Source organism: Neoarius graeffei, chromosome 8 (assembly GCF_027579695.1).
Source record: "Neoarius graeffei isolate fNeoGra1 chromosome 8, fNeoGra1.pri, whole genome shotgun sequence".
Taxonomy (NCBI): Eukaryota; Metazoa; Chordata; class Actinopteri; order Siluriformes; family Ariidae; genus Neoarius; species Neoarius graeffei.
The window spans coordinates 91,335,354-91,360,569 of record NC_083576.1 but is presented as its reverse complement, the minus strand read 5'-3'; the positions used below and the strand labels follow the sequence as shown (position 1 = coordinate 91,360,569).

The window sequence follows — 25,216 nt, the reverse complement described above, 5'->3', positions numbered from 1 at the left end:
CGTCAGGCTCGCCTCCCTGTGACGTCACTGGTCAGCTGACCGCTTTGTTTTGCAGGTCAGAAACCGAACTCGGAGAGAAGGCGAGCGGAGGCTGCACTGGCGCTGCTGGGCTTTACACACAAATACTGCATCTGGAACAAAGGCGAGTGTGAGATTGGGTTTATCCGGTGTTTGTGCTGTGAGGAGGAGAAACACAGAGCGGAGCATGCCTTCAGAAAAGACGTTTAAGCAAAGGAGGACGTTTGGTAAGCAGGATTATGACTCATAAACACTCGGGGACGTTTCGCACATTGAACGCAGCACGGCAGTGTTTGTTTCGATTTCTTGTTGTGTTTAAATGCGGTGAATTGTGGGTTTGTAAAGTGACAGCTCAGTGTGTAGGAATAGTTTATCTCCCTTAGACTTTCTACAACATTCACAGCTCTGTAATTAAAGTGTTTGAGTGATTTAAAGGCAGTTTTTGTCGTTGTTTCTGAGCAGAACTAGGCCGCGGCTCAGCCTACAGGCTTTCTGTTTATAAAACATGATCTTATCTCATCCTTTAAGCACAATTAATTTATAACATTACACCATTAGTATATTTTTATTATATATATAATATATATAAAACCACTGAAATCTGTTCTTCACACCACAAAACACCTCAGGCGGCATTTCACTGCAGGATTGGGGGATGGGATGAGCACAAAGTCCCGAAATTACTCCAAATAAATACAGTATTTTTGTAACCTTAAAAAAAAATAAATGATTGTTAAACATTCGCGATATTTCTCCAACTTCCCAGTGAGTATTATTCGCTAAAGATAAACAAATGAACGCTCTCAGGCCTCGTTTTGTTGACCCCTGTGGCCTGTTGTGCTTGTTAAGAAGGCCAAGTTCCAAATCGCGCACTAGCTCACTATATAGGGCGTCTTTTAAAACGCCATTTTGGTAGACCAGTAGCAAATTGAACGTTGCTGACGTCACAAGGTGGTGTTTTTTTTTAGTGCGGAAGTGTGCGGTTTGGAACACAGCCACTGCTCTGGCGTAAACAAGCGACTGCGGTCAGGGGTTTTGACTTTTTTTTTTTTAATTTTAAGCTAATATAAGATTTTTATTTTAAAATATTAAGGCTTTAAAGCTTATTGAGATTCTCACAAATTAAAGACAAGATTTAAACCCTTAAGTGGTTAAAAATCAATAAAAGGAGGACAGGATATGAATATATAATTGCATCTATTTGCATATTAAACAGCATGTCTGATTTGTTTGAGATTTATTTATTTACAAATAAACAATTATCTTAATGTCCATCTTGACTATAAACAGCACGTTTCCTAGTTGTTTAACATCCCAGTTAGATTGAAATCAACACTATTTAGACTTTATGAATATAATCAGCTGTTTGCATCTTAAGCAGATTAATAATTTTATATTTGTTTGTTTGTTTGTTTGTTTGTTTTTGGAAAAGTATTTACTCCTTAAGTTCATTCCGAACACCAGGTTTGAAATGTTTTGTGTAATATAAATAGTCATTTTCCTCTCTTTTTATCATAAAGTTCCTGTTAAATCTTACTGGATGTTATTGAGACTTGTTTATAAGTTAAGTTTTGAATAATAAACACGCAAACATCTCACCTCGTCTAATGATTTTATAACAACTAACTAATCACAATCGTAACCGTATTAATGGTGTTTGATAGTCGTCCTGATCTCCGCTGACACTGGAGACTCCTTCCGTAAATATTAAATAAACGACATCACCGTGTAAACAATCACTCTGGTTTACGTTTGTTAAAGAGCTTAAATCTGTTGATTATGATAATGATTAGGTAATCCACTGTATAATTGTTGCTATGGAAACAAACTATTATAGAAGCTGTGCTGCTGTTATAGAAAATTAATCAGCACTTTCCTGACCAGGAAACACCACACCACACCAACTGAATCACTGATTATTAAATTACAATGTTTGCCGTTTCAGTCACGCGTTAGCGGTTGGTGGTTATGTCATGTGACGTGATGTATTTATGCTGATGTTTCTGCAGAACAGAGAGTGGACGATGTGAGACAGATCCGAGAGCAGCATCCCAACAAAATCCCGGTAAGTCATTCCCTGGAACGCTGTCGGATCGTTACACGCCACGGACACAGTGAAGGGCAACGTGTTTGTTTATATAAACAAACAAAAAAAAAATGGTGAATGTTCTGAAGGTCGTCAGGGCTGCACGCTCATGACCACTGAGAGCACTGACACGGGGTGGGTCAGGTTTACGCCCCACAGCTGTGTGACCTCGAGTGAGCGCCGTTATCTGCTCCGTCAGCATGCCCGAGTGTGTTTGTGTAAGACAAGAAGTGTGTGACGAGTCACCTCTGTTGTGTGTGTGTGTGTGTGTTATTGAGGAAGCTGTATACTTGTTATCCGGCTGAGAGACAGGATCCGGTGACCATCAGCTTCCCATCTGCTGCATGGGCACAAAACAACACCTCCGTCCATCGTCCACCTGCGGGGATGTGTCTCAGTCACTCGGAGGCTCCGCCCCAGATCACCTACTGCTTACAGTTCAGCTGTGGCATTCATGATGTTTTTGTTACCATGGTGACCTGAAAGCATTGCTTAGTTAAAACAGCAGTCAGACCCAAACACCGTTCGACTTAACTTCAGAAGTGGGAAGTTGGAACTGCGACATTTTTGACCTCCGAGTTCGAGCTGTAAAACATGGACGTCTCTGTGTTCGGGGTTTTTTTTAAGCAGCCATGTTGATTGCACGTCTCATGCTGATCTCAGACTCGAGGAGACCCTTCAGATTTTTATTTTTTAAGTCATAAGTAATTCCAAGTTGAACGCAGCACTTATCTGGATGAACTCTGACCTGTAAATTGATGAACCCTGATCTTGTGAGCCAAAAGAAAACCCGAAGATGGTTTGTGGTGGTTTTCTGCTGCTCTTGCACTGGACTTGTGTCTAAAAATCTGATTTAGTGAGTCTGATCAACACACTTCATACACATTCTTACATTAATGCTCAGTGAACTTTTTCTTTTTTTTAAAGTAACGAGAGAAGAATTCGACTCCGAGTCCGTAATCGACGCCCGCTTCGTTACACTGAGCTCGTTACGAGTGTCATTATGAGCGTGTGTAGTGAACAGGAGTGTGAGGAACGCAGCTTTACGGCCTGAAAGCTTCATTTACCTTTGGAGTTTTAAAGGATGAAACATTTACACCAGCTTTTTTTTTAAATTGTCAGACCATCATTAAGTCTTCTAATAGAAATCTGTAGTTGGGGCTTTGTAGAAGCTCCTCCCACTTCAGGTCTGAAGAGGCCGGTTGCTTAGAAACCATGACACTGAGGTTAGATTTATTTGTAATTGTACGTAAACGAGATTCTTTACGTTGGTTCGATGTGTAGCTTGTTCATGTCTAAATATTCGCATAACGTTTAGGATTTAGACGACGGCGGATTTCAGCGATTTTTAAACATCTGTCTGAAACTGACGTCTCGTTTATATCTGATTTACTTTGATTTTATAACGAGCTTCGCTATAGATACCTCATTAGGTTTATTTACAGTCACACATTGGGTTTGTCGACCTTGTTAACGAGTAATTAATCCAAAACTCAACTAAGGCTACATCCAGACAACGGCAACGAGATGTTATTTTAAAAAAATATCACGTCCACATGGGCAACGATCAGTAAAATATCAGGTCCATATGGCAACGCAACGCTTGCTGAAAACGATGCAATACACATGCCACACCTCTAGGGGCGCTGTAAGACGGTCCCATCGGAGACACCAGAAGAATAGAAGAAGTAAGGACGCATGCGCATAAACTATTATGCGCGGGACTTCATATTAGCCACAAAGTCAGAAAAATCTGTTCGTAAAATTACGTTATAATGACCAAATACAATGAAAAGTATTTTTCCAGTCTCACCTGTGAAAGGTAATCCCATGTGATCTCGTTTGGACGGCAAACCTGTTGGTACAGTTAAACGCAGCACATGAATGAGGCATCTTTATTCTCCGCTTTGACCCATCCAATATGGCCGCGAGGATGACGTATGATTCTACGCGGAAGGCGGCGTCTTTAATGGTCCGGAATAAATTGAATGCTACACGTTGATGGATTAATTTGTTCTTCTACGCCCTTTTTGAGGAATGTATTGTAGGACTTAAACCAACATCTGAAGGGGTGAGATCGCTCCTTTTTTTCCCTATTTTTGCTGGCGGGATTGACTCTGCCCTAAGGGCTATTCTCTCTCTCTCTCTCTCTCTCACTTTGCACCATTACGCAATAAATATTCACAGTGAAAATATTTTGTAAGCGCGTTTCATGAACCAAGTTATAGGATTTGTTGACAACTCACATCAAGTTCGTTACACTTCTACCCGGCGTGAAGCACTCACAGTCATGTGGTTGTGACGTCATCATAAACAAATCTGTTCTACTCATCCAGACGACTTCGCAACGGCAATGTTGCCAGATTTTTCCACTCTGGAACCTGTTCTCAAAAGATTGCGTTTTGGGCACCCAAAACGCCGGTGCCGTGTGGACGCCAGGCCGAAACGATAAACAATTGTATCGGAGTCACCTGAATCCATTGCCGTGTGGACAGGGCCTGAATCGACGAGCAGCAACAGCCGAGGCATACGCAACACGTTACGTATGGATGTGTGTATATCTGGCCACGCCCCTTTTTCTCAGGGCTGGATGGAGAAAATGTTTCCAATCTGGATGGAAATAAAATCGCAGAGGGGCTCCTGGAATTGAATCCTGTCCAAATAGAGCTGATTTTTGTGAATTGTACAGATGTGGATGTCTGAGATTTTGGACGTAAACTGCGGTAATTGTTTTAATTTAAAAGCGCTGAAGTGCGCGTTTGCGACAGTAAAACTTTCAGCCGTTTTATTCTCTTTAGTCGGAATTGATTCTGATTTAAATGGTTCATATTTGAACAGGAGCCACATATAAAAGGGACCTCGCCGGCTTCCACACACACTTTATACACTTTATTTGGGGTTCAGTGCTTTTTCTCTGTCACTCAGGAAACTCGTTCTGATGCTCTGTAACTGTTTGTTGGAATATTTTCTCGTGATACTCCGTCGTGTTTAATCTTCTCAGTTCTGAGGAACTCTGCGATGAGTCCTGTTTGTGTTTCCCGTGTTCCTCTCGCAGGTCATCATTGAGAGGTACAAGGGCGAGAAGCAGCTTCCCATTCTGGACAAAACCAAGTTTCTGGTTCCTGACCACGTGAACATGAGCGAACTCATCAAGATCATCAGGTAAAAACGCTGTTACTGTAAAGTCCGGGTCAGAGTTTAGATTTCGTTTAGTTTCGGTTCCTGATGACGGAACTAACTGTCCGCGTCGGTGGAAACTAATCATCGGTCTGACAAACAAACAGACAAGCAATCTTAAAGCGTCTTATCTCCCAGAATTATTATAAATATCTAATATTTTCCAGAATGTTGATTCGTTTAGCTTTTGAGATCACCTTCTGCAAAAGTCTGTTTTAGTTTTATTTATTTATTCACTTAGATTCGTAACAAAATTCAGACGAGTCGTATAAGATTACGACGCCATGCTTCTCGTCCGGATCGTACGTGAGAAAGAGAAATCTAGGTGTGCTGTGAGGACTCGGTGCGGAAGGAATAACACCCTCCATGTCGTTCGGTTATCAGAAAATAATCAACGATACACTGGCATAGTGAAGCACATTAAGGTTCTGACGTCAACATTCAATATTTAAATAAATAATATTGTCTGGCTTTTTTTCGTGGTCTATCAGATATACTCCATTCAGCGAGCGTGATACTGGACGAGTCGAAGACGAGGAGCTGAGTGGAATATATCTGATAGACCACGAAAAAAAAGCCATTATTATTATTATTATTATAATACACATTCCTATCTTCCGTATTTATCAAAGTGACGCAACCCTGGCGGCCATTTTTGTTTAGCAGTTGTCCCAGTTGCTCGCTAGCGTGGAAGTTTTACGTCTCTGACATGCGACGTCATGTTGTCTTGACAACCATGCTATATCGTAAACCATATTCAACACTCATTCTCCATTGGGTAGAGTGATGTAATGCATGTAGGATAAGCGATATGCGAACAATATTGCATGCTATCAAACCAAATGAACGAAACCCGCTAGAAGGGAATAGAACACGTGTTTTTATTCCATGGAAAAAGTCTCCTGTACGGATAATAATTCCTTGATAATGTCACGTCCTGAAGTGAAAGGACTTTGTTTGTGTGTTTGTTTGTTTATAGCTGCTCAGACGTTCCACAACATTATAACAAAAACTATGGCGTCATTCTTTAATAAATAACAATAGTAATCACAGGCTCATTGCTGTTGTCTAAAAAGAATAAACCATTCTGTTTTTCTGGAACAGAATTCCCTGGACACGCTTCGTTTTCTCTTGGAAAGTTTTTGAAAAAAATGAGCGAAAAGCAAACGGCGTTTTGTATAACGAGAGCGATGAGATGAGATTTTAAGGTCAATGTATTATTTGTATACAGTGGAATGCAATAATAATAATAATAATAATAATGGGGATGATCTGTCTGTTTGTGGAAGTGACTAGAAGACATGAAGGAGTTTGGAAATTAGAACCAGACTCATTTCTATTTTCACATGAAGCAAAAAAACAAACAAAAAAAACCCCACTGTTATTCTGTGTTTGTCCACCAGGAGGCGCCTGCAGCTGAACTCAAACCAAGCTTTCTTCCTGCTGGTAAACGGCCACAGCATGGTCTCCGTGTCGGCGGCCATTTCCGAGGTGTACGAGCGCGAGAGGGACGAGGACGGCTTCCTGTACATGGTCTACGCCTCCCAGGAGACGTTCGGGGCGACCGGGGCTCAATAAACCTCCTCCCGGTTTCGGACACTGATATGATCCCTCGCTCATGTCCTCCATCCCTCCCTCCCTCCCTCACGCAGAAGCAGATGTGAGACGCTGCAGGACCGAGACGGAGACAGACGTCTGTCCTGATGTCCTGTCCGTTTTGCTGAGAGCTGATCTCAGATCCTTCGTTTTACCCAGATCTGTTCGTTATAAATGTAAAGGTTCGCTCGTTTGGTTTTGTTTTGTTTTCAGAACACACTTCAGCTAGCGTTTAGCCTCCAGACGACGGCTAGGCTGGGAACGCGTGTGTTTCCCGTCATCTTTCGGTCGACAGCCTGTGTCAGAGATCCGAGTCTGATGACAGCCGACTTTTTTTTTTTTTATTATTATTATTGTTGTTACTCCTTTATTTTACAATTTTATCATATTGTAATCATCACGTGTGGGTGTTGCTTATATAAATGTATAGCGAGATCTCCGAGGTCCGGTACGGCTCAGTTTCTATCAAAAACATCAAGCGGTTTTAAATGAACAACTTTTACCGAACCTGTTTAATTCTCTTTACTCTCGGATCAGAGCAAATCTCCGAGCTTTACACTGATTTGCTAAATTCAAGCGCGCAGGATTGTGCTGATAATCAGCTGGAAGTTTCTATCACAATATTTTACACAAGATTTTTTTTTTGTGCATTCTGATATAAAAAGCGAGCAGTCGTTATGATAATCGTCGATGCGCGTCGCACACACGGCTAGCTGTAGCTACGCATCGATCCGGTACGGAGAGATTGTATTGAATCACATTATAACGTATCGTAACGATATTAATCTAAAACACTGCATATCAGATTTGATTTCAATCCAATTCATAGAGAGTTGTTTTTTTTTAAGATATATAAATAATTAAATGTTGTAGTTTTACGCATCATAAATCCTAAACCGAATCCTCAAACCTACAATAATTTCCATCTTTACGTTCATGTTGCAGTTCCAGACCACAGCTTTACATCCTTTCAAGTTGAAGACATATTAACAATTTTGGTTTTAGCAAGAGGGGGGAAAAAAAATTGTACTACTTTACTGGGCGGGGCCAAGCAGAGAGCAAAGGTGAAACCCAGTCGTACGAGTCGCAGCTACAAACCGAAAACTTGTTTATTTGTAAGTGTGTAAAGTGAGCTGACGGTGTGAAGCATCTTTTAGTTCGTTAACGATGCACATTTTACAAAATACAGATTTTTATTATTAATTTTATGTAAATTAACACCAAATTATATTTTACGATGTGAAGTTTGAGGTGAATTTAGCAGCTGATCCTGTCGTCGTCATTATCATTATGAATCATGATGTTTCACAAAAGCTGCTGGTTGTCTTGGTTACGGTGAGGCTTTCGGTTTTGGATCGATGGGTTCTGAGTCCTGATGATGTCATGGAAAGCTGCGTGACGTGATCAGGACATCGTTATTGCGATACCGAACCCTAACCCTTCTGGACACGACGTGAAGGTCTTCAGTTTGACTCAGTAGAATTATTATTTTTTTTTTTTAAATGGACTAGTCTGATCCGTGGGCCAGTTAATCTCTGAACACCTTCATCCTGATGGCTGTGAATCACCACGGAAACGTAACGTTGAATGTTGTGATTAAGACGTCTGCATCAGTAACGAGCCTGTTGACGCTGAAGAACCAAATCTGAGATCGGAAATGTTAAAAGGTTTTACAGTTCTGTTTTTCTTCACATGTTTACTTTTTGTGGGCCACTCAGACAAATAAATAAAAATAAAATAATAAAAATGCCAAGCTGTGTGTGTATGAACGTAGTTCAGAGAGTCATAGTGCTGAGTATAGATTTTAAAAAATAAAAAGTGTTTAGTGGAATGAAGAGCCGAAGCAAAGAAATGTAAAGGAGCAGGTGTGTGTGTGTGTGTGTGTGTGTGTGTGTGTGTGACACAGCCGACGTCACTGCTTTTCCTCCATCGCATGCTTTTTAGAGCTTTATTTACGCCTTGATGAACGCGTCCCGTGTGTGTCGCTGTGGAAACATGACTGTATCATAAAAACACTTTAGATGCCTTTTATCCTTTACGTTTAGCCTGAATGTTTTTATTTAAATAAATGTTTCCTTGTAAAAATGTTCATAAGCTTTACTTCTGTGTACGGAACGAAACTCAATAAAAGAGATTTCATTGAAAGGTGTGAAAGACGTATATGCTGATGAAACATTACTTGATGACTTGGTGTTTCAAGGTTTTTAAACTTTTTTTTTTTAAATATACTTACCAGTCAGAAATCACACACGCTCGCCCTGTTTAATCTGAAAACCATGTTTTAATTCTGAAATGACTCGATAACGGTATACAAAATAACTCTGAATACAAACAATCCTCTGAATTCAGCATCAAACATTACATACAAAATTTAACCAGAAAAAAAGTGACATTTGTGTTTAAAAAATGCGACTCGTATAAAGAACCGTTCTAAAGGAGCCGTGCAGAGCTCGCGGATGAAATGAAGGAGAAACGCGTTCAGTAAAACCAAACCTGAACTTTCACGTTTCCGCCCACAGACCAGAAAGTGCATGAAGCAGAAGTACTCGCTGAAATAATGAAGGAATTTCATCAAAATCTAAAAGTTTTTAAGCTAAATAATTAGCTCAATGTTTGATGAAGCAATTTCTTGAGGTTTTAATGAAATATCCAGGGGAATTTTAGCAAAAATCCTTGTTAAATATGTTCTGGAATTTGATCACAAATACCTTCTGGAATTAACAATGGAAATGTAGCACAATCTGTACGACGTTATCAAAGGAAATGAAGTGAAAATCTTTGCGACTTTGGGTTTAGAGATGCAAAATCCTTGATAAATTACCTCAGGAATTTACCGAGCAACATTCTTCACTAAATGTAATGCCTATAATTAAATGAATTTCCAAGAAATTGAGCTCAGTTAGCGAGGCAAAATTAGCAGCATGCTCGCAACTTTATTTAAAGAAACTTTCCTAAAGAAATTCAGCAAACTCCGTGTTAAACTGGCTGGAAAATTAGAACTTTCTTCATTAAATTAATGAAGCGTTTCAGCAAAAATCCTCACTACATTAACAAAGAACATTTAATGACTAGATAGAACTCGATGCCAACGGCGTCGATGGGGACGCCTCCGCCTGGTAGACCGCATGCCTTATTAAAGTTGGGGATGGACATTTGACCTCACAGTAATCTTGACCTGGTGAAATTACTTGTATCAGCCTTGGAGATATTGTGTTCACAACGCTTTTGGACAGACATTTGACCTCACAGTGACCTTGACCTTAGACCTTTTGATCTCAAAATCTAATTAGTTCATGTTTGTTCCAAAGCGCACAAATGGTGAAAGTTTGGTGAAATTCCTTTCATTAGCCTTTGAGATATCGCGTTCACAAGGTTTCGGGATGGACGAACGCACAGACGGACAACCCGAAAACATAATGCCTCCTGCACCTTACGGTGGTGGAGGCATAAAAATGTGTGCTCAATCAGATTAGGATATTTAGCTGAGGAAATTCAGAAAAGTCCTAGCTATATTAGCTATGAAAAAGTCATAACTTCTTCATTAAATTACCAATGGAAATTTACCAGAAAACCTCACTAAATTAGTTGTGGAAATTTTGTAAAATCTGTATTCTTATTATCCTGCACTATGAAAAGGGACTGTCATCAAAATACTTTCAAAATTAGCTGTGAAAATGTAGCAAAATTCCTTGCGATATTAACAATGGAAATTAGTCAAGGAAGTTTCCTAAAGGCCTCAGTTCATTATCCAAGGAAACGGAGTGAAAATCCTTACAAAATTTAGCAAAGGAAATTTAACAAATTCTACAGTAAATTAGCAAAGCAAAGTTAGCGGTATGCTCATGACATTATTTAAGGAAGATCAGCAAAACCACCTTTCTAAATTCCCGACAGATATTCGGCAATCTCCGTGCTAAACTGGCTGAAAATTTAGAACATTCTTCATTAAATTAGCAAAGAGTTTTAGCAAAATCCTCAACATTTAACAAAGGAAATTTAATGAAAATCTATGCTAAATTAGTGAAGGATATTGAGGAAATTCAGAAAAGTCCTAGCTACATTAGCTAAGAAAATTTAGTAATTTCTCCATTAAATTAACGATGGAAATTTACCAGAATACCTCACTAAATTAGTTGTGGAAATTTTGCAAAATCTGTATTCTTATTATCCTGCACTATGAAAGGGACTGTCATCAAAATAGTTTCGAAATTAGTTGTGAAAATAGCAAAATTCCTTGCGATATTAACAATGGAAATGAGCAAAGGAAATTTACCAAAGGCCTCAGTTCATTATCCAAGGAAATGGAGTGAAAATCCTTACAAAATTTAGCAAAGGAAATTTAACAAATTCTACAGTAAATTAGCAAAGTTAGCAGTATGCTCACAACATTATTTAAGGAAATTCAGCAAAACTCTGTGCTAAACAGGCTGGAAATTGAGAACATTCTTCAATGAATTAGTGAAGGATTTTAGCAAAAATCCTCACGACATTAACAAAGGAAATTTAATGAAAATTTCTGCTAAACTAGCAAAGGATATTGAGGAAATTCAGTAAAGTCTTAGCTACAGTAGCTAAGAAAATTTAGCAGAATCTTTGCTATGATATCAAAGACAATTTCAGTCACAGCTTTGCTAGATTTTTTTAATCTAATTTAGAAAAGGTTAAGAATAAAGGAATGTAGGGAATTCCAAAGTAAAGCAACAAAGAAATCATGGCAAAAGTTTCACGATATTAGGTAAAGATATCGAACAAAATCCTTTCGATTCTGTTGACGAAATTTCAGTGACATCTTTAGATGTTTTATACAAAGACAAAGTCCTTGTTAACAAACTGAAGCCAAATGGAAATTTGGAAATTGTGCAAAATCCTGATTATATTCAAGAATTCAGAATTTTCAGTGACATTTTTCCTTTAGCTAATTTAGCCAAGTCTTTGCTACCTTGCGAAAGCAAATTAGCAAAGTCCAAACTCAATCATATGAGAAAAGGAACAAGTGAAAATTTTATGAATTACATTAAGAAATTTAGTGATGTGATGCCTGTAATTAAATTAATTATCTATGAAATTGAGCTCATTTAGCGAAGTTAATTTAACAAAACCTTGATAATAATCAAAAAATGTCGAGCTCAATCTTTACTGAACAAGCCAAAGAAACTTTGTGAAGTTTTTATTGAACCCTCGTTAAATTAATGAACGAAATTTAGTGAAGTCTTTGTTAAATCCACGAAGAAATTGTAACCATCTGTATGACGTTGTCTGAGGAAACGAACCAAACACACTGTTACCTGTTAGCAAATGAGCTGAACAAGGTAAGAGTTTAAACGAAACCATGTTGGTTTTAACGTTATTTTAACTTCCGCTGACGTCTCGCTGAATTAGCTAAGGTGCTAATTATTTCAGTTTTTCAACCTGCATACAATCGTTCAAAGTGTCTATTATAAATAAAAAAAAAAAAATGACTTAGAAATATTGAAAAATCATGCATATGTACATCCGGAGATCTTAAATAAACAAAGATGTGATTAAAATTTAAACACTTTGCTGGTTTCTCTCACCGCGAGAAGAGAATTCTGGGATTTCTGCTCAAATTTGTCCAGAATAATAGGCAGCTTTCACTCAATTTGGATTTGCTAATTTTTTACAATATTGTGCGCTTTGAACATCACAAAACGGATTATTGGCACGTAGCTACGACAGAAAAACGGTACTTTTTTTTTTAAGTAGGCGTGGCTTTAAACACCATAATGGTAAACACTGTAGGTTTTGTAGCAAAGCAAAAATAACATGATATATATTTATATATATAAAAAGAAAAATTCTGATGTGATTAAAAATTTTCAACATCCAAAAAAAAAGTCTTGTTATAAAAAAAACAAAACAAAAACACATAGCCACTTTAAATGAAGCCACAAAACTTGAGAAATTCGTGTCCAGTCCTGTGCTAGAGTCAAATTCGGCAGTGTTCGGGTCCACCAGGTCTGAGAGAAACGTGCGAGACTGAAGCGTTGTCGCTCGCTGTTAAGTGCATCACGCTGAGATAAAACGGGACGAGGCCGATTGAGGACCTGAGGAAGGAGCCGATTAAAAACCCGGTGGCCATTTTTTTTTTTGCGACATTCCTCACGAGTTTTGGTGTTCGGATCATCCCTGATGTTCGGCTCGTCCTTTACAAAGCATCTCTCGGAGTGAAAGTCCATGAGAGTCCCAGAAAGGTTCTGTGTTCAAAGGATCTGAGACTAGAACGCTTTAAAGCCAGCACACACACACACACACACACACGGAAGTGGGTTCTGCTTGGAAAACCTGTAAATAACGGCTAGTCCCCAGAGTCCTGACTGTCTGACTGAGGAGAATATTTGAGACGAAACATACCTGTGGAAAAAGAAAAAAAACAAAACAAAAAACCTTACGTTAGCACCGTTAACAAATACTGCTACAAAATAAATAAATAAATAAATAAATAAATTTATTAATAGAATACAAAATATTAATAAAAATATTTCGTCTGGAAGTCAACCTTGCTGAGCCGAATCCATCGGCGGCTGTTTGCAATCGTGCGCTCGATGGCCGCTCAGTCCGCAGTTGTAGCAGGAAACGTTTCCAGCCTTCTTTTGCCCCGCGCCTCCGTTTCCCATCATGCCATAGGGCTGGTACACATTAGCCCCGCCTCCTAGAAAGCCCTGCATCGGGGGAAGAACGAGGTTCTGTGGCGAGTCATGCGACAAGCTGCTGTTGTACAGGGGCGGGGCCACAATCGGGTACGAGAACGGGGAGGCGGAGCCACTCCCTGCAAGGAGCGGGCTGAAGTGGAGCAGCGGGCCAAAGGTGAACAGGGACGTCCCGGAGAACGGGTGCGGGAAATAAAACGACCCGCACTTTCCGCTGCAGCCGCACGAGCTGCACACGCACGCCGTCGTACCGTTGGACTGAGCAGAACCGTAGCACGCCGTTTCCGTAGTGACAGGACTGGTGGTGGGTGGGGCTACTATGGACGCGTTATTGGCGCTGTAAGTGTTTCCGGAAACAGCTGCCATGGGAACAGCGCTGATGGGCGAGAAGGCAGGTTTGGAGGACAAGGAAAAGGAAGATGACGAGGAAGAGAAAGAAGATGAGGAGGAGGAAGAGGCAGGGTTTGGGTACTGAGCCAATCGGGCGTGGCCGGGCGTGGCTGAAACCTGGAAGTGTAGCGTGGGATGTGAGGCGTGATGGAGGGTGTTGGAGGTTGCTGTTAACACGACACTCGTTTCCGCATCCTGATGCCCTGGGGGAGGGGCTTCCATGCCCATCGCTGTGCAGAGCAGGGGTGGGCGGGGCTTGCGGGAGGCAGAGCCGAGTCCTCGGCCCTGAGCCAGCAGTGGGAGGGAGGGAAGGGTCACGCTGGGGTGAGACGGACAGATGGAGGGATCGTTCTGCACCGGGAGAACCTGAGCCGTCGGGCGACTCGGACCGGAACCAGCAGCGCTGAGCAGGAAACACACACGATCTTTCTCAACACACTCCACATCGGCACCTACACACACACACACACACACATACACACCAAGTACTATCATAAATACTGTACGTTATAATAAAGTATCTTATCACACTTTTATGCCAAAATCATACAAACACGAACAGTCCGAGAGGAAATAAAAAAATTTTTTAAAGAAAAAATAAAGATTATGGAGACAAAATTAAATAACTAAATAACTAACCTTTGAATTAATTAACTTGCCTTTGATTTAATTTATTAAGATTAATTCAAAGGCAAGAAAAAAATTATTAAAATTATTTAACAGTAAGATATGATTCATTAAAATTTATTTTAAAATTAATTAAAATGAATAAACAGGAAGGAACAGTGACATAAAATTAATGACCAGAAATGTAAAATTAAAAGTAAATTTGATTAAACTGAATTTACATTAATTAACATAAATGACTAGTTAGAATTAATTAAAATATAAAACAAAAATAACCAAATTAAAATAAGTATATTATTGAAACCTCAAGTTAATCAAAGAGTCTGCATCAGACTGATTACTGCACAAATGAAGTGTGTGTGTGTGAGAGAGAGAGAGAGAGAGAGAGAGAGTGAGTGAGTGAGTGAGTGAGTGAGTGAGTGAGTGTGTGTGTGTGTGTGTGTGTGTGTGTGTGTGATTGCCGTACGTCTGTGAGTCTCTTTCAGAGGAGTCATGGGACTGGATGGAGAGCTGGAGTAACCCGACGATGAGCTGCTGTCCCTGAGAGAGGACAGAGAACCGGCCTCCACTTCCACACGCAGCTCTGAACACACACACACACACACACACACACACACACACACACACACACACACACACACCTCATTTGTGGAGATGATACACCAGACACTTGTTAAAATCACTGATGTAAGATTCCATGACTGGTTTTAGATTATAAACATTAAGTGTGTGTGTGTGTGTGTGTGTGTGTGTGTACGTACGTACCTGTGTTACTGCTGCTGCTCGAGTGTGTGTGTGTTACGGGGCCGTTGTAAGTGGAAGGTGTCACTCTCGCGACTCCACCACAGGACACGGGGAACTGAGACATCGTGTATCTTTTCTCCAACTTCTCCCTGAAAAGGAGACAAGATTTATATTAAATATTACACACTTTAGAAATGAATAAATACACAAGAACATCAGAAAATTAATGTATAATAAAAATATATAAAAGGTCACTGAACTATAAATGATGTATTATGGGTTTAAATCTCAGCCTTCCACACTGTGTGATCGGAGTTCGTTTTGTAAAGCAGCGATTCCGGAGTTGACGAAGCCACTGAATCTGCTGCAGTGCAGATACGATACAATACCATATGAGATCAAATGAGACAATACGAGATGAAATGAGAAGATGATATGAGCGGAGACGATATGATATGAGACAATAATAGATGAGACGAGTTGAGACGATGACATGAGATAATACGAGATGACGAGACGATACGAGTCAATGAGATGAGACAAGTCAATACGATATGAGACAATATGAGACCAGACAAGATGAGACGAGATAAAATGATACGATACAAGTTGAGATGAAACAAGATGATCTCAACAATGAGATGACAAGATGACACACCACAATATGAGATGAGACAATACGATAAAGATAAGCTAGACAGTAAATGATGACAATACAAGATGAGACGAGACGATATGAAAATGAGACAAAATGATACAATAACTGATGTGACTTTTCAGAATCTGTGAATGATATGAGATGAGATGAAAAGATGACAATATGAGACGAGACGTTATGAAAATGAGACGATACAAGATGAGATGAGATTAAATGAGACGAAACGATGCAAGACGATATGATAGAATATCTAACTGACGTGACTGTTCAGAATCTGTGAATGATGATGAGGCAGAGAAGGACTATTTTAAAATCAGAGTTACGCTAAATCACCAATTTGTCTTTTTTTGTTAATAATCGGTTTGTGATTGTCACATCAATTCATTTCAGTTGTTGTCTTTTAAACTGCTGCATTGATCCAAATCATCTGATCGTTCCACGCTGACGACGTCTGACATCAAAAACATCCTGCAAATTAATCACATACTAACGCAAAAATCACGTTTTCATCATCGTAGTTCCAAAAGTATTCGCACACATCCCAATTTATTTATAAACGCTCTTCATCATCGAGGAAGCCGTACAGACTCATGATGTAGAATAAAAATTAATATGCTTGTTTATATAATAGATGAGATAAAATGGATAAGCAAACTAAAACATGATTAAAATTAAGATGTCGGTAATTTGGCTGCATCAATAATAATTAATTTCATAATTCATTTCCTGATGTGTTCTGCTGAACTGAATAGATTTGTTTGTGATTATGTAATAATCATGTAATAAATGTTTCAAGCGCTATAAACTAAACATGGTGCGTTAGCACTTCCAAAACTGGCCACTAGATGTCAGTGTGCACAGTGAATCCAGTTTATCTCAGCAGAACCGGATTAAAACACAACCAGAAGCAGGGGTTAAATTGGGATTGGTTATGTGGGGGGGCTCTGCCTCGTACCCGCCCCTGCCCCCGCCGCCCTGCCCCAATATACTTTTTGGAAAATAACCCTCTAATTTGATAACCATATCATATTGCACAGAGATATACACCTTATCTGTGTGTTGTAGGCCTATGTGTGTCTTGTAGTGCCCCCCTACACATTATGGCAGTTTGAATGTAGATTGGTTGGCCAATGTAACAGATTGTACAGGTTGTTGTACATTGGTTTGAAGGAAATGATTAGTGGGGGGGGGTCTGGGGGTCCTCCCCCAGAAGTTTTTTATTATCATACATGTTATTTGCTGAATTCTGGTGCATTTTAATAAGTTGTTAGCTGACTTTACAGAGGTAGGTTGAGCAATATCATGTTAAATCTTGTCACATGCCTACAGGTGAAAAATGTGAAGGAGAAATGTTCAGTGAGAAAATTTGAAGGCTTGCACAATCTTAAACCAAAACAGCTGATTTATTTTGGAGGATAAATGTTAAATATGCCAAAACACTGTCAGTCAAATTGTCAATCAAATATATTCATGCAGTGAATGCAACCAAATACAAACAACACTATAACATTGGAAGCATTTATTATTATTATTGTTATTATTATGTATTCAATTATTTATTTGGCATGTGGTGCTTTTTGTATTGTCTAGAACATACATAAGATGAGCATATTATAGCAGCAAAATAGAAGCACAATCATTTGAATGCAGCAAAAGTTTTACATAATAATAACAATAATAATTACACTAATAATACACTAATAATATTAACAATAAATAATAATAAATTAACATTAAATTAAATATTAACAATAAATAATAAAACACTAATAATATTAACAATACAGTGAACATAATCATTATCATATTTTTTATTATTAAAAACAAAATATCAAATAATACTGAAGAGGGGAAAAAATAATACTGATCTAAATATGTTGTGTTTTTATTTTTAGACAGTATGTGTTTTGCTAAACACATACTGTCTAAAAATAAAAACACAACATATTTAGATCAGTATTATTTTTTCCCCTCTTCAGTATTATTTGATATTTTGTTTTTAATAATAAAAAATATGATAATGACCTCTGATGGATTAGGATCGTATGCAGGTAAAAGGGGAGACGGTGTACGGAGAAAATTATAAACAAGTCACAACGCTGAAACACAAGCCCAAAAACCCGCAAACCACGACTTCTGATTTTTTTTAAAGCGAGCTCACAAAAAAAGAAACCCCAAAGTCGCTTATAAAAAGCGGAATTGGCAACCCACGCAGTGTTCCAGAAACCAGAATCTCTGATCGCAAGTTCTGTTCTAAATAGCTTTGACAGGTCGTCTTGTTATCAGGAAAACTATGATCTATCTCATAAAAGTCATGGGTTTATTGATTAATAAAACGATATTTAATTATTCAGAACTGAAAATCGTGAAAAGGGTTTGTTGCTTTTGATGTGTGTGTGATCATATGCCATCCGCTCCGAGCTTATGTGCCGGGGCTCAGCCCCGGACAGCCCCGGCCCAATTTAACCCGACCAGAAGGATTAACAACACTAAAAGTGGACACCTGACCAAAAAAATTATTATTATTATTATTTTTTTACATCTTACATGCTATGTTTGATGAAGAGACGAGCCAAATTAATCTGATTTTGCTTTGGGCATCTGTGTTTTTTCAAGTAGAAGCACTGGAACATGTTTTGATCGGAATTCTGGAAAACTGACTTGGAAATTTCCGAGGTCTGAGTACGATGGATTGCGGCATTGTTTTACAACGCGAGTTTCATCTGTGAACATAAAGTCATAAAGTCAGTGTGAAACCAGCTCTGACTCGTGAATCAACTGTCCTTTTGAACTTGTTCTTTTTCCTGAATCTTCAACCTGGTTCACAAGTCCATCTGAATCACACTGTGTGGTGTGTACCGGTTTATGTATTCAAGTACAATTCAAATAGTTTAAAAAGTTTAACCTTATTAACGTGTAAAACATAAAGCATCACTTTTGTACGTGAGTCGACTCGGTGGAAATGAGTCGAAAACTTGAACAGGGTAAACTTTAAGTTATCAGACATCATCAGCCACATTCGACAAAAGGAATCAGAACCAGGGTTAGTGAACAAGAAGAATCCAAGATTCTTGGATGTGATGTGATGGTTGTTGAATTTGCTGATTCAAACTTCTCTCCTGAACTGATTCACTAAATCCGATTGAATCAGCGAATCAGGTTCTTTTATGCTCAAAGAGTTGATTCCACAAGCCACTGGAGCACAAGTGCGAGAGTTTGTTATAAAAGTGCCAGGATCAGTAAAGACTAAATAAAACACCTGATCCGAAAGTGTGTTTTATATCACAGTGATTTGCCAATGATTAGAATTATTTCTTTATTAAAAAAACAAGACGTCATACTTTTTATCCGTTTCGAGTTACCTTCAATGCAGGCCCGGCGCCAGGAACAGTTTACTAAGGGGGCAATTAGAAATCGCAAGGGGGCAAATATTTTTCATATAGTGTGTAGTAGTGATGGCGGTCTGACAACGTGTTTCAAACAATTAACTGCGCCAACCACAAAACCACGGCCCCGAAGGTTGCTTTAGTCCGGGAAAATCATGTGACATATTACCAGGGCAGTTGCGCTTTATCAGCCCCCGTGCCCACCTGTTAACCCTCCCCTCCGATTTTCTCACAGACACACGGTACAACCGGAAAGATGCCAAACATAAAACAACACACACAAACCCACAGGCAAGTCCTTTACATTTAAAATACATACAAATAGCTCCGCGGCATGAAAACAAAACGCCAATACAAGTCCAAGGTACTTGGCTCGGCGGCCAAAATCATAATTTAAAAAAAAATCAACAGACCCCGCGGCGGCACCAGTAATAGCCTTCCTGACTCGCACCGAGTCAACGCTAACCACTTAATCCGCGATCCCAGTTTAGGCGTGTAGGGGACTAAACACTCTGAAGTGATGAATTTTCACCCCCGCTGCATGGGGGGTGACGTCAACGACACATATTCTTACACTATTTGCGCACAAAGCGGACCTTATATGAACACATACACCAACATAAACGGAGATAAACTTAGCCTACAAAGAAAGAAAATGGATTCACAATATTGTGATTGAATTGGTTTAATTCGGTGGGGGAAAGACTACTCCCGTAAACTGACTGCATATTACAGGATATTGCAGAGACAGTGCACTTGTGTCATAACAACCAATCAGATTTGTTCTACCGTGCCAGTTTTAGTAGTGATTTATGTGAAATGTATTTTTGTACAATGCGCAACCACTTAATATTTCGTATTTGAAAATGCAAATTATTAATACGTCTATAATACATTATATTTTCATAAGAAAACAATTAAGTGATCTGAGTCTCCGTTGAGGGGGCGGGGCTGTAGCCACGAGGGGGCGACGCCCCCTTTCGCCCCCCCACGGCGCCGGGTCCGCTTCAATGTTGGGGACCTTCTGTGAAACAAGTTATTTCCTGTTCTCGGTTCTCTACATCTAAATGTGCATCTAAATCTGTGTAAAGCTGCTTTGTGAATTTCTGTACAAATAAAACAAACTGAACTGATTCAGATATTTGATTCAGTTCAAAAGAAACGATTCAGTAAACTGAATCAAATGTTCCATCATTAGTGTTACTGAGGCGAGTGTGTGATGCTAAACAGCTGAACAGATTTGTGTGTGTGTGTGTGTGTGTGTGTGTGTGTGTGTGTGTGTGTGTGTGTGTGTGTGTGTGTAAAACTCACTTCTGCAGCTCCAACTGAGTCTTCAGCTTCTTCTTGGCTCCCTGAGTGAGGTCGTACTTATTCAGGTCCTCTTCTGTCAGAGCAAGGAACTGTGGGAAATTGAGTTCATGGTTAGTAAATAAAATCACATTATCAGTTTTATTTCACTTTCACAGACAGACTTTCACAAAGCAGCAGAAATCCGGATGCAGATTTAGATCCCTAACGATGAGGGAAAACTTCCTGAGGTTGCATTTTTCACGCTGTACCTCTTCCATGGTGAGCTGCTTGAAGACGGGGTAGTATTTGTGGAGGCGGAGCTTACGCAGCCAGTCCAGGATGCCGTTCTGCTCAGGGCTGGGTGGGTGTGGCTGGTGTTGTTGTTGGTGTTGGGGCGTTTGCTGCTGAGGCGAGTTGGTCTCTCCTATAGTGGGGACAGAGGAGCTCGGGTGGAGAGGCAGGATGGGTGGAGGGGGCAGGTGTGCGGGCGAGGGCTGGTGAATTGGGGCAAGAACGTTTACCACCGGCTGAACACTTGCGACACCACACACCACCCTAAAGACAGAAAAATAAATTAATAAATCAATAAATAAATGAATTTATGAATGAATGAATGAAAGAATGAATGAATAGTGATTGGTCAGAAGGTGTTGACAGTGGGGTGTTTAATCAATCTGTCAATGTAAATGTTGATATTTCTCAGGCATTCTGTTTAAGCAGCGCTTTATTCCACAGTTTAATGTGAGATGATCCACATACCTGCTCGCTCCTCTGTACTGGAGCAGACAGCTCAGATCTGTAATATACAAAACACAATCATCATCACCACCATCATTACCATCATCATCACAATCATCACCACTGTCATTACCATCATCACTATCATTACCACCATCATCATCACCGTCATGACCATCATCACCGTCATTACCACCATCATCATCACCGTCTTTACCACCATCAACACCACCATCATAATCACCACTGTCATTACCATCATTACCATTATTACCATCATTACTGTCATCACCACAATCATAATCACCATCACCACTGTCATTACCATCATCACCATCATTACCACCATCACTACCACCGTCATTATTATCATCACAATCATAATCACCAGTCATTACCACCATCATTATAATCACCATCACCGTCATTACCACCATCATCATCACCGTCATGACCATCATCATCACCGTCATTACCACCATCATCATCACTGTCTTTACCACCATCAACACCACCATCATAATCACCACTGTCATTACCACCATCATTACCATTATTACCATCATTACTGTCATCACCACAATCATAATCACCATCACCACTGTCATTACCATCATCACTACCACCGTCATTATTATCATCACAATCATAATCATCACCAGTCATTACCACCATCATTATAATCATCACCACTGTCATGATCATCATCACCATCATTACCACCATCATTGTCATTACTATCATCACAATCATCACCACTGTCATTACCATCACTGTCATCATCACAATCATCACCATCACCACTGTCATTACCATCACTATCATAATCACCACTGTCATTACCATCATCATCACCATCATTACCACCATCACAATCATAATCACCACTGTCATTACCTCCATCATCATCATCACAATCATCATAATCATCACCATCACCACTGTCATTGCCATTATCATTACCACCATCATCATCACCACCATCATCATAATCATCACCATTGTCATTATCATCATGGCCATCACCATCACCACCACAATCATCAATCACCACCATCACCATCATCACAATCACCACTGCCATCATCATCACAATCACCACCGTCATCACCACAATCACAATCACCACCATCCTTACCAACACAATCGTCATCACAATCATCACCGTCATTATCATCACCATCAATTCCAGTCAGTTTATCTGTGCAGCGCTTTTACCACCAGACGCTGTCGCAAAGCAGCCTTACAGAAAAATAGACTTTAAACATACAAGTTAATTTTATCCCAAATAAATTTATTTATCCCTCACCATCACCGTTTATTTATTTATTTAACCATCATCTTCATCACCATTATCATCACCTTCACACCAAAATTTAGAACTGCCATACACCAACTGAATCATTTATTCATTCATCTTCATCTCCCCCCCCCACTTTTGGTCTCTATCTGTTGCTCTCCCTCCCTGTATCTGTCTCTCTCTCTGTCTGTCTCTCTTTCTCTTGGCCTCTTGGCCTATCTCACTGTCTTTTCTTCTGTTCATCAGTCTCTCTCTCTCTCTTTCTGCCCCCCCACTTTATTCTCTCTCCTTTGCTCTGTTTGTCTCTCTGCTGTTGTCAACCTTAAAGTTTGAAATCCTTTTATTAAAACCACAACTAGCATGAAATACAGCTGGAATAACCACCAACACTACTGGGGGAGGAGGGAGAGAGAGAGAGAGAGAGAGAGAGAGAGAGAGAGAGAGAGAGAGACAGGGAATGGCCCTAATCCATCACCAGTACACGAATCTACTACTATTACTACACACACACACTCTCTCCTGTACTATTTACAGATGACCGGATGAGATCATCGCTCAACACCTCCAAACACACACACACACACACACACACACACACACACACACACACACACACACACACTCCTGCCTGAAATAGAAACACCTCATTCACTCAAGAAGTGTTTTCAAACCTGCGTTCACATTAACAGGCAACAAGTTGATGATTATGATGTCATGGTACATTTGTCTTGAATATTACAATGATAATGCAGAAGCCACGCCTCCTTCACTGGGACTGACAGACACAGAGGCCACGCCTCCTTCACTGGGACTGACAAATACAGAGGCCACGCCTCCTTCACTGAGAAACACAAGCAACCAAGTAGTTTAAATACAGGACATATGATAGTGATGTGTGTGTGTGTGTGTGTGTGTGTGTGTGTGTGTGTGTGTGTATGTGTGTGTGTATGTGTGTGGTCTTACTGGTGCTGGAGGGAGGCTGTGGGCTGGAGGGAGAGCAGAAGAGCCGCACTCGCTCGTGTCGGAGAGCGTGTGCAGGAAGAGAACTCAAACACCTGAGAACATCAAGTGGACATGCAGAATAAAGTGTGTGGGTGTGGAGGGGCAGAGAGAGAGTGAGAGTGAGAGAGTGAGAGAGAGAGAGAGAGAGAGAGAGAGAGAGACAAAGAGTGAGACAGTGATGGAGAGGAAGAGAGTGAGACAGTGACAGAGAGGAAGAGAGTGAGACAGTCACAGATACGGACAGAAAGAGTGAAACGGTGAGAAAGAGAATGATACAGAAAAAGAGAGAGGGAGACAGAAAGAGGGAGACAGTGAGAGAGAGACAAAGAATGAGAGCGAGAGAGAGATGGAGACAGAGAGAGTGAGACAGTGATAGAGAGACAGACAGAAAGAGTGAGAGTGATAGACAGTAAGAGTGAGACAGTGATGGAGAGGAAGACAGTGAGACAGTGAGAGAGAGACAGACAAAAAGAGTGTGACAGTGATAGAGTGAGACAGTGATGGAGAGACAGAAAAAGTGAGGCATTGATAGAGAGACAGACAGCAAGAGTGAGACAGTGATAGAGAGAGACAGACAAACAGTGAGATAGTGATGGTGAGAGAGAGACAGACAATAAGAGTGAGACAGCGATAGACAGAAAGAGTGCGACAGTGAGAGAGAGAGTGAGACAGTGATAGAGACGGACAGTTAGAGTGAGACAGTGATGGAGAGGAAGAGAGTGAGACAGTGATAGAGAGAGTGATAGTAAGAGTGCGACAGTGATAGAGAGACAAAGAATGAGGCAGTGATAGAGAGAGAGAGAAAGAAAGAAAAAAGTGAGAGAATTGAAACAAACCAATAAATAAATAAATAAATAAATAAAAGGCCGTGTGTGAGTGTGATCGTGTTTGCTCGGTGCTGCTCGGTCACCTCAGGTCCACCTCATGAGGGTCAACACCAGTCTGGGGCAGGAACTTTTCCAGACCGTCATCAGGAAAGAGCTGGGAGAGCTACACACACACACACACTCGTCAGATCTTTGATTCACCACAAACACAGACCCCCTGACCCATCACTAACGTCACTCCACTACCGCGTGTACATCTGAACCAAACCCAGGAAATTAATCAACACCACAGCGGTGTGATGGAGCGAGGTCCTCTCACTGTCCCCTCCATGAAGCTGATATTACAGAATGACACTTCATACTTTTTATCGGTTTCTGGTTACTTCTGAGAAACAAGCTCTTGTTTTCAATTATATTACAGTGAACAATCTGTTGCTATGGAAACGACAATGTAAGAGAACGGGTGCATTAATATAAATCTGCGGGAGTGTCAGGGCTGCTGTTAGAGAGAATTAAATCAACACAACATTGGACAGCCAACCAGAACTGAGAGCTCAACAGCACTGATGCGTGCATACACACACACACACACACACACGCGCACACACACCTGGGACACCAGCTCCATCACTTCCTGAGACGTCTTGCTAATGAATGACTTGGTGGAGTCGGACCACTCGACCTGAGAGAGAGAGAGAGAGAGAGAGAG

The 25,216-nt window shown here is 40.2% G+C and overlaps 2 protein-coding genes across 2 annotated transcripts in view; one reads left to right on the top strand and one right to left on the bottom strand.

The window, feature by feature from the left end:
• The first annotated feature begins 28 nt into the window (after positions 1 to 28).
• map1lc3b (microtubule-associated protein 1 light chain 3 beta) lies at positions 29 to 9,022 on the top strand. The gene is made up of 4 exons (XM_060928483.1): positions 29 to 245; positions 2,028 to 2,083; positions 5,160 to 5,266; positions 6,685 to 9,022. Exons 1-4 carry the CDS (start codon positions 206 to 208, stop codon positions 6,857 to 6,859), a joined length of 378 nt encoding a protein of 125 aa, XP_060784466.1. The 5' UTR covers positions 29 to 205; the 3' UTR covers positions 6,860 to 9,022.
• A 135-nt stretch (positions 9,023 to 9,157) lies between these two features.
• Positions 9,158 to 25,216, bottom strand: part of zcchc14 (zinc finger, CCHC domain containing 14) — a 43,612-nt gene continuing 27,553 nt past the window's right edge. The window contains exons 4-13 of the mRNA XM_060928482.1: positions 25,118 to 25,189; positions 24,591 to 24,670; positions 23,642 to 23,733; positions 21,400 to 21,436; positions 20,910 to 21,195; positions 20,662 to 20,750; positions 15,328 to 15,455; positions 15,029 to 15,145; positions 13,395 to 14,387; positions 9,158 to 13,249 (exon numbers count right to left, since the gene is read on the bottom strand). Coding sequence (XP_060784465.1) covers positions 13,194 to 13,249; positions 13,395 to 14,387; positions 15,029 to 15,145; positions 15,328 to 15,455; positions 20,662 to 20,750; positions 20,910 to 21,195; positions 21,400 to 21,436; positions 23,642 to 23,733; positions 24,591 to 24,670; positions 25,118 to 25,189 — 1,950 coding nt within the window. The 3' untranslated portion in view covers positions 9,158 to 13,193. The remainder of the gene's footprint in view (positions 13,250 to 13,394; positions 14,388 to 15,028; positions 15,146 to 15,327; positions 15,456 to 20,661; positions 20,751 to 20,909; positions 21,196 to 21,399; positions 21,437 to 23,641; positions 23,734 to 24,590; positions 24,671 to 25,117; positions 25,190 to 25,216) is intronic.

What these genes read in the sequence shown, in the direction of transcription:
- map1lc3b (XM_060928483.1), top strand. Translation starts at nt 206, where the DNA reads ATGCCTTCAGAAAAGACGTTTAAGCAAAGGAGGACGTTTG. An exon ending in AGCATCCCAACAAAATCCCG is followed by an intron (nt 2,084 to 5,159) that starts GTAAGTCATTCC and finishes TTCCTCTCGCAG; the next exon opens with GTCATCATTGAGAGGTACAA. An exon ending in GAACTCATCAAGATCATCAG is followed by an intron (nt 5,267 to 6,684) that starts GTAAAAACGCTG and finishes TTTGTCCACCAG; the next exon opens with GAGGCGCCTGCAGCTGAACT.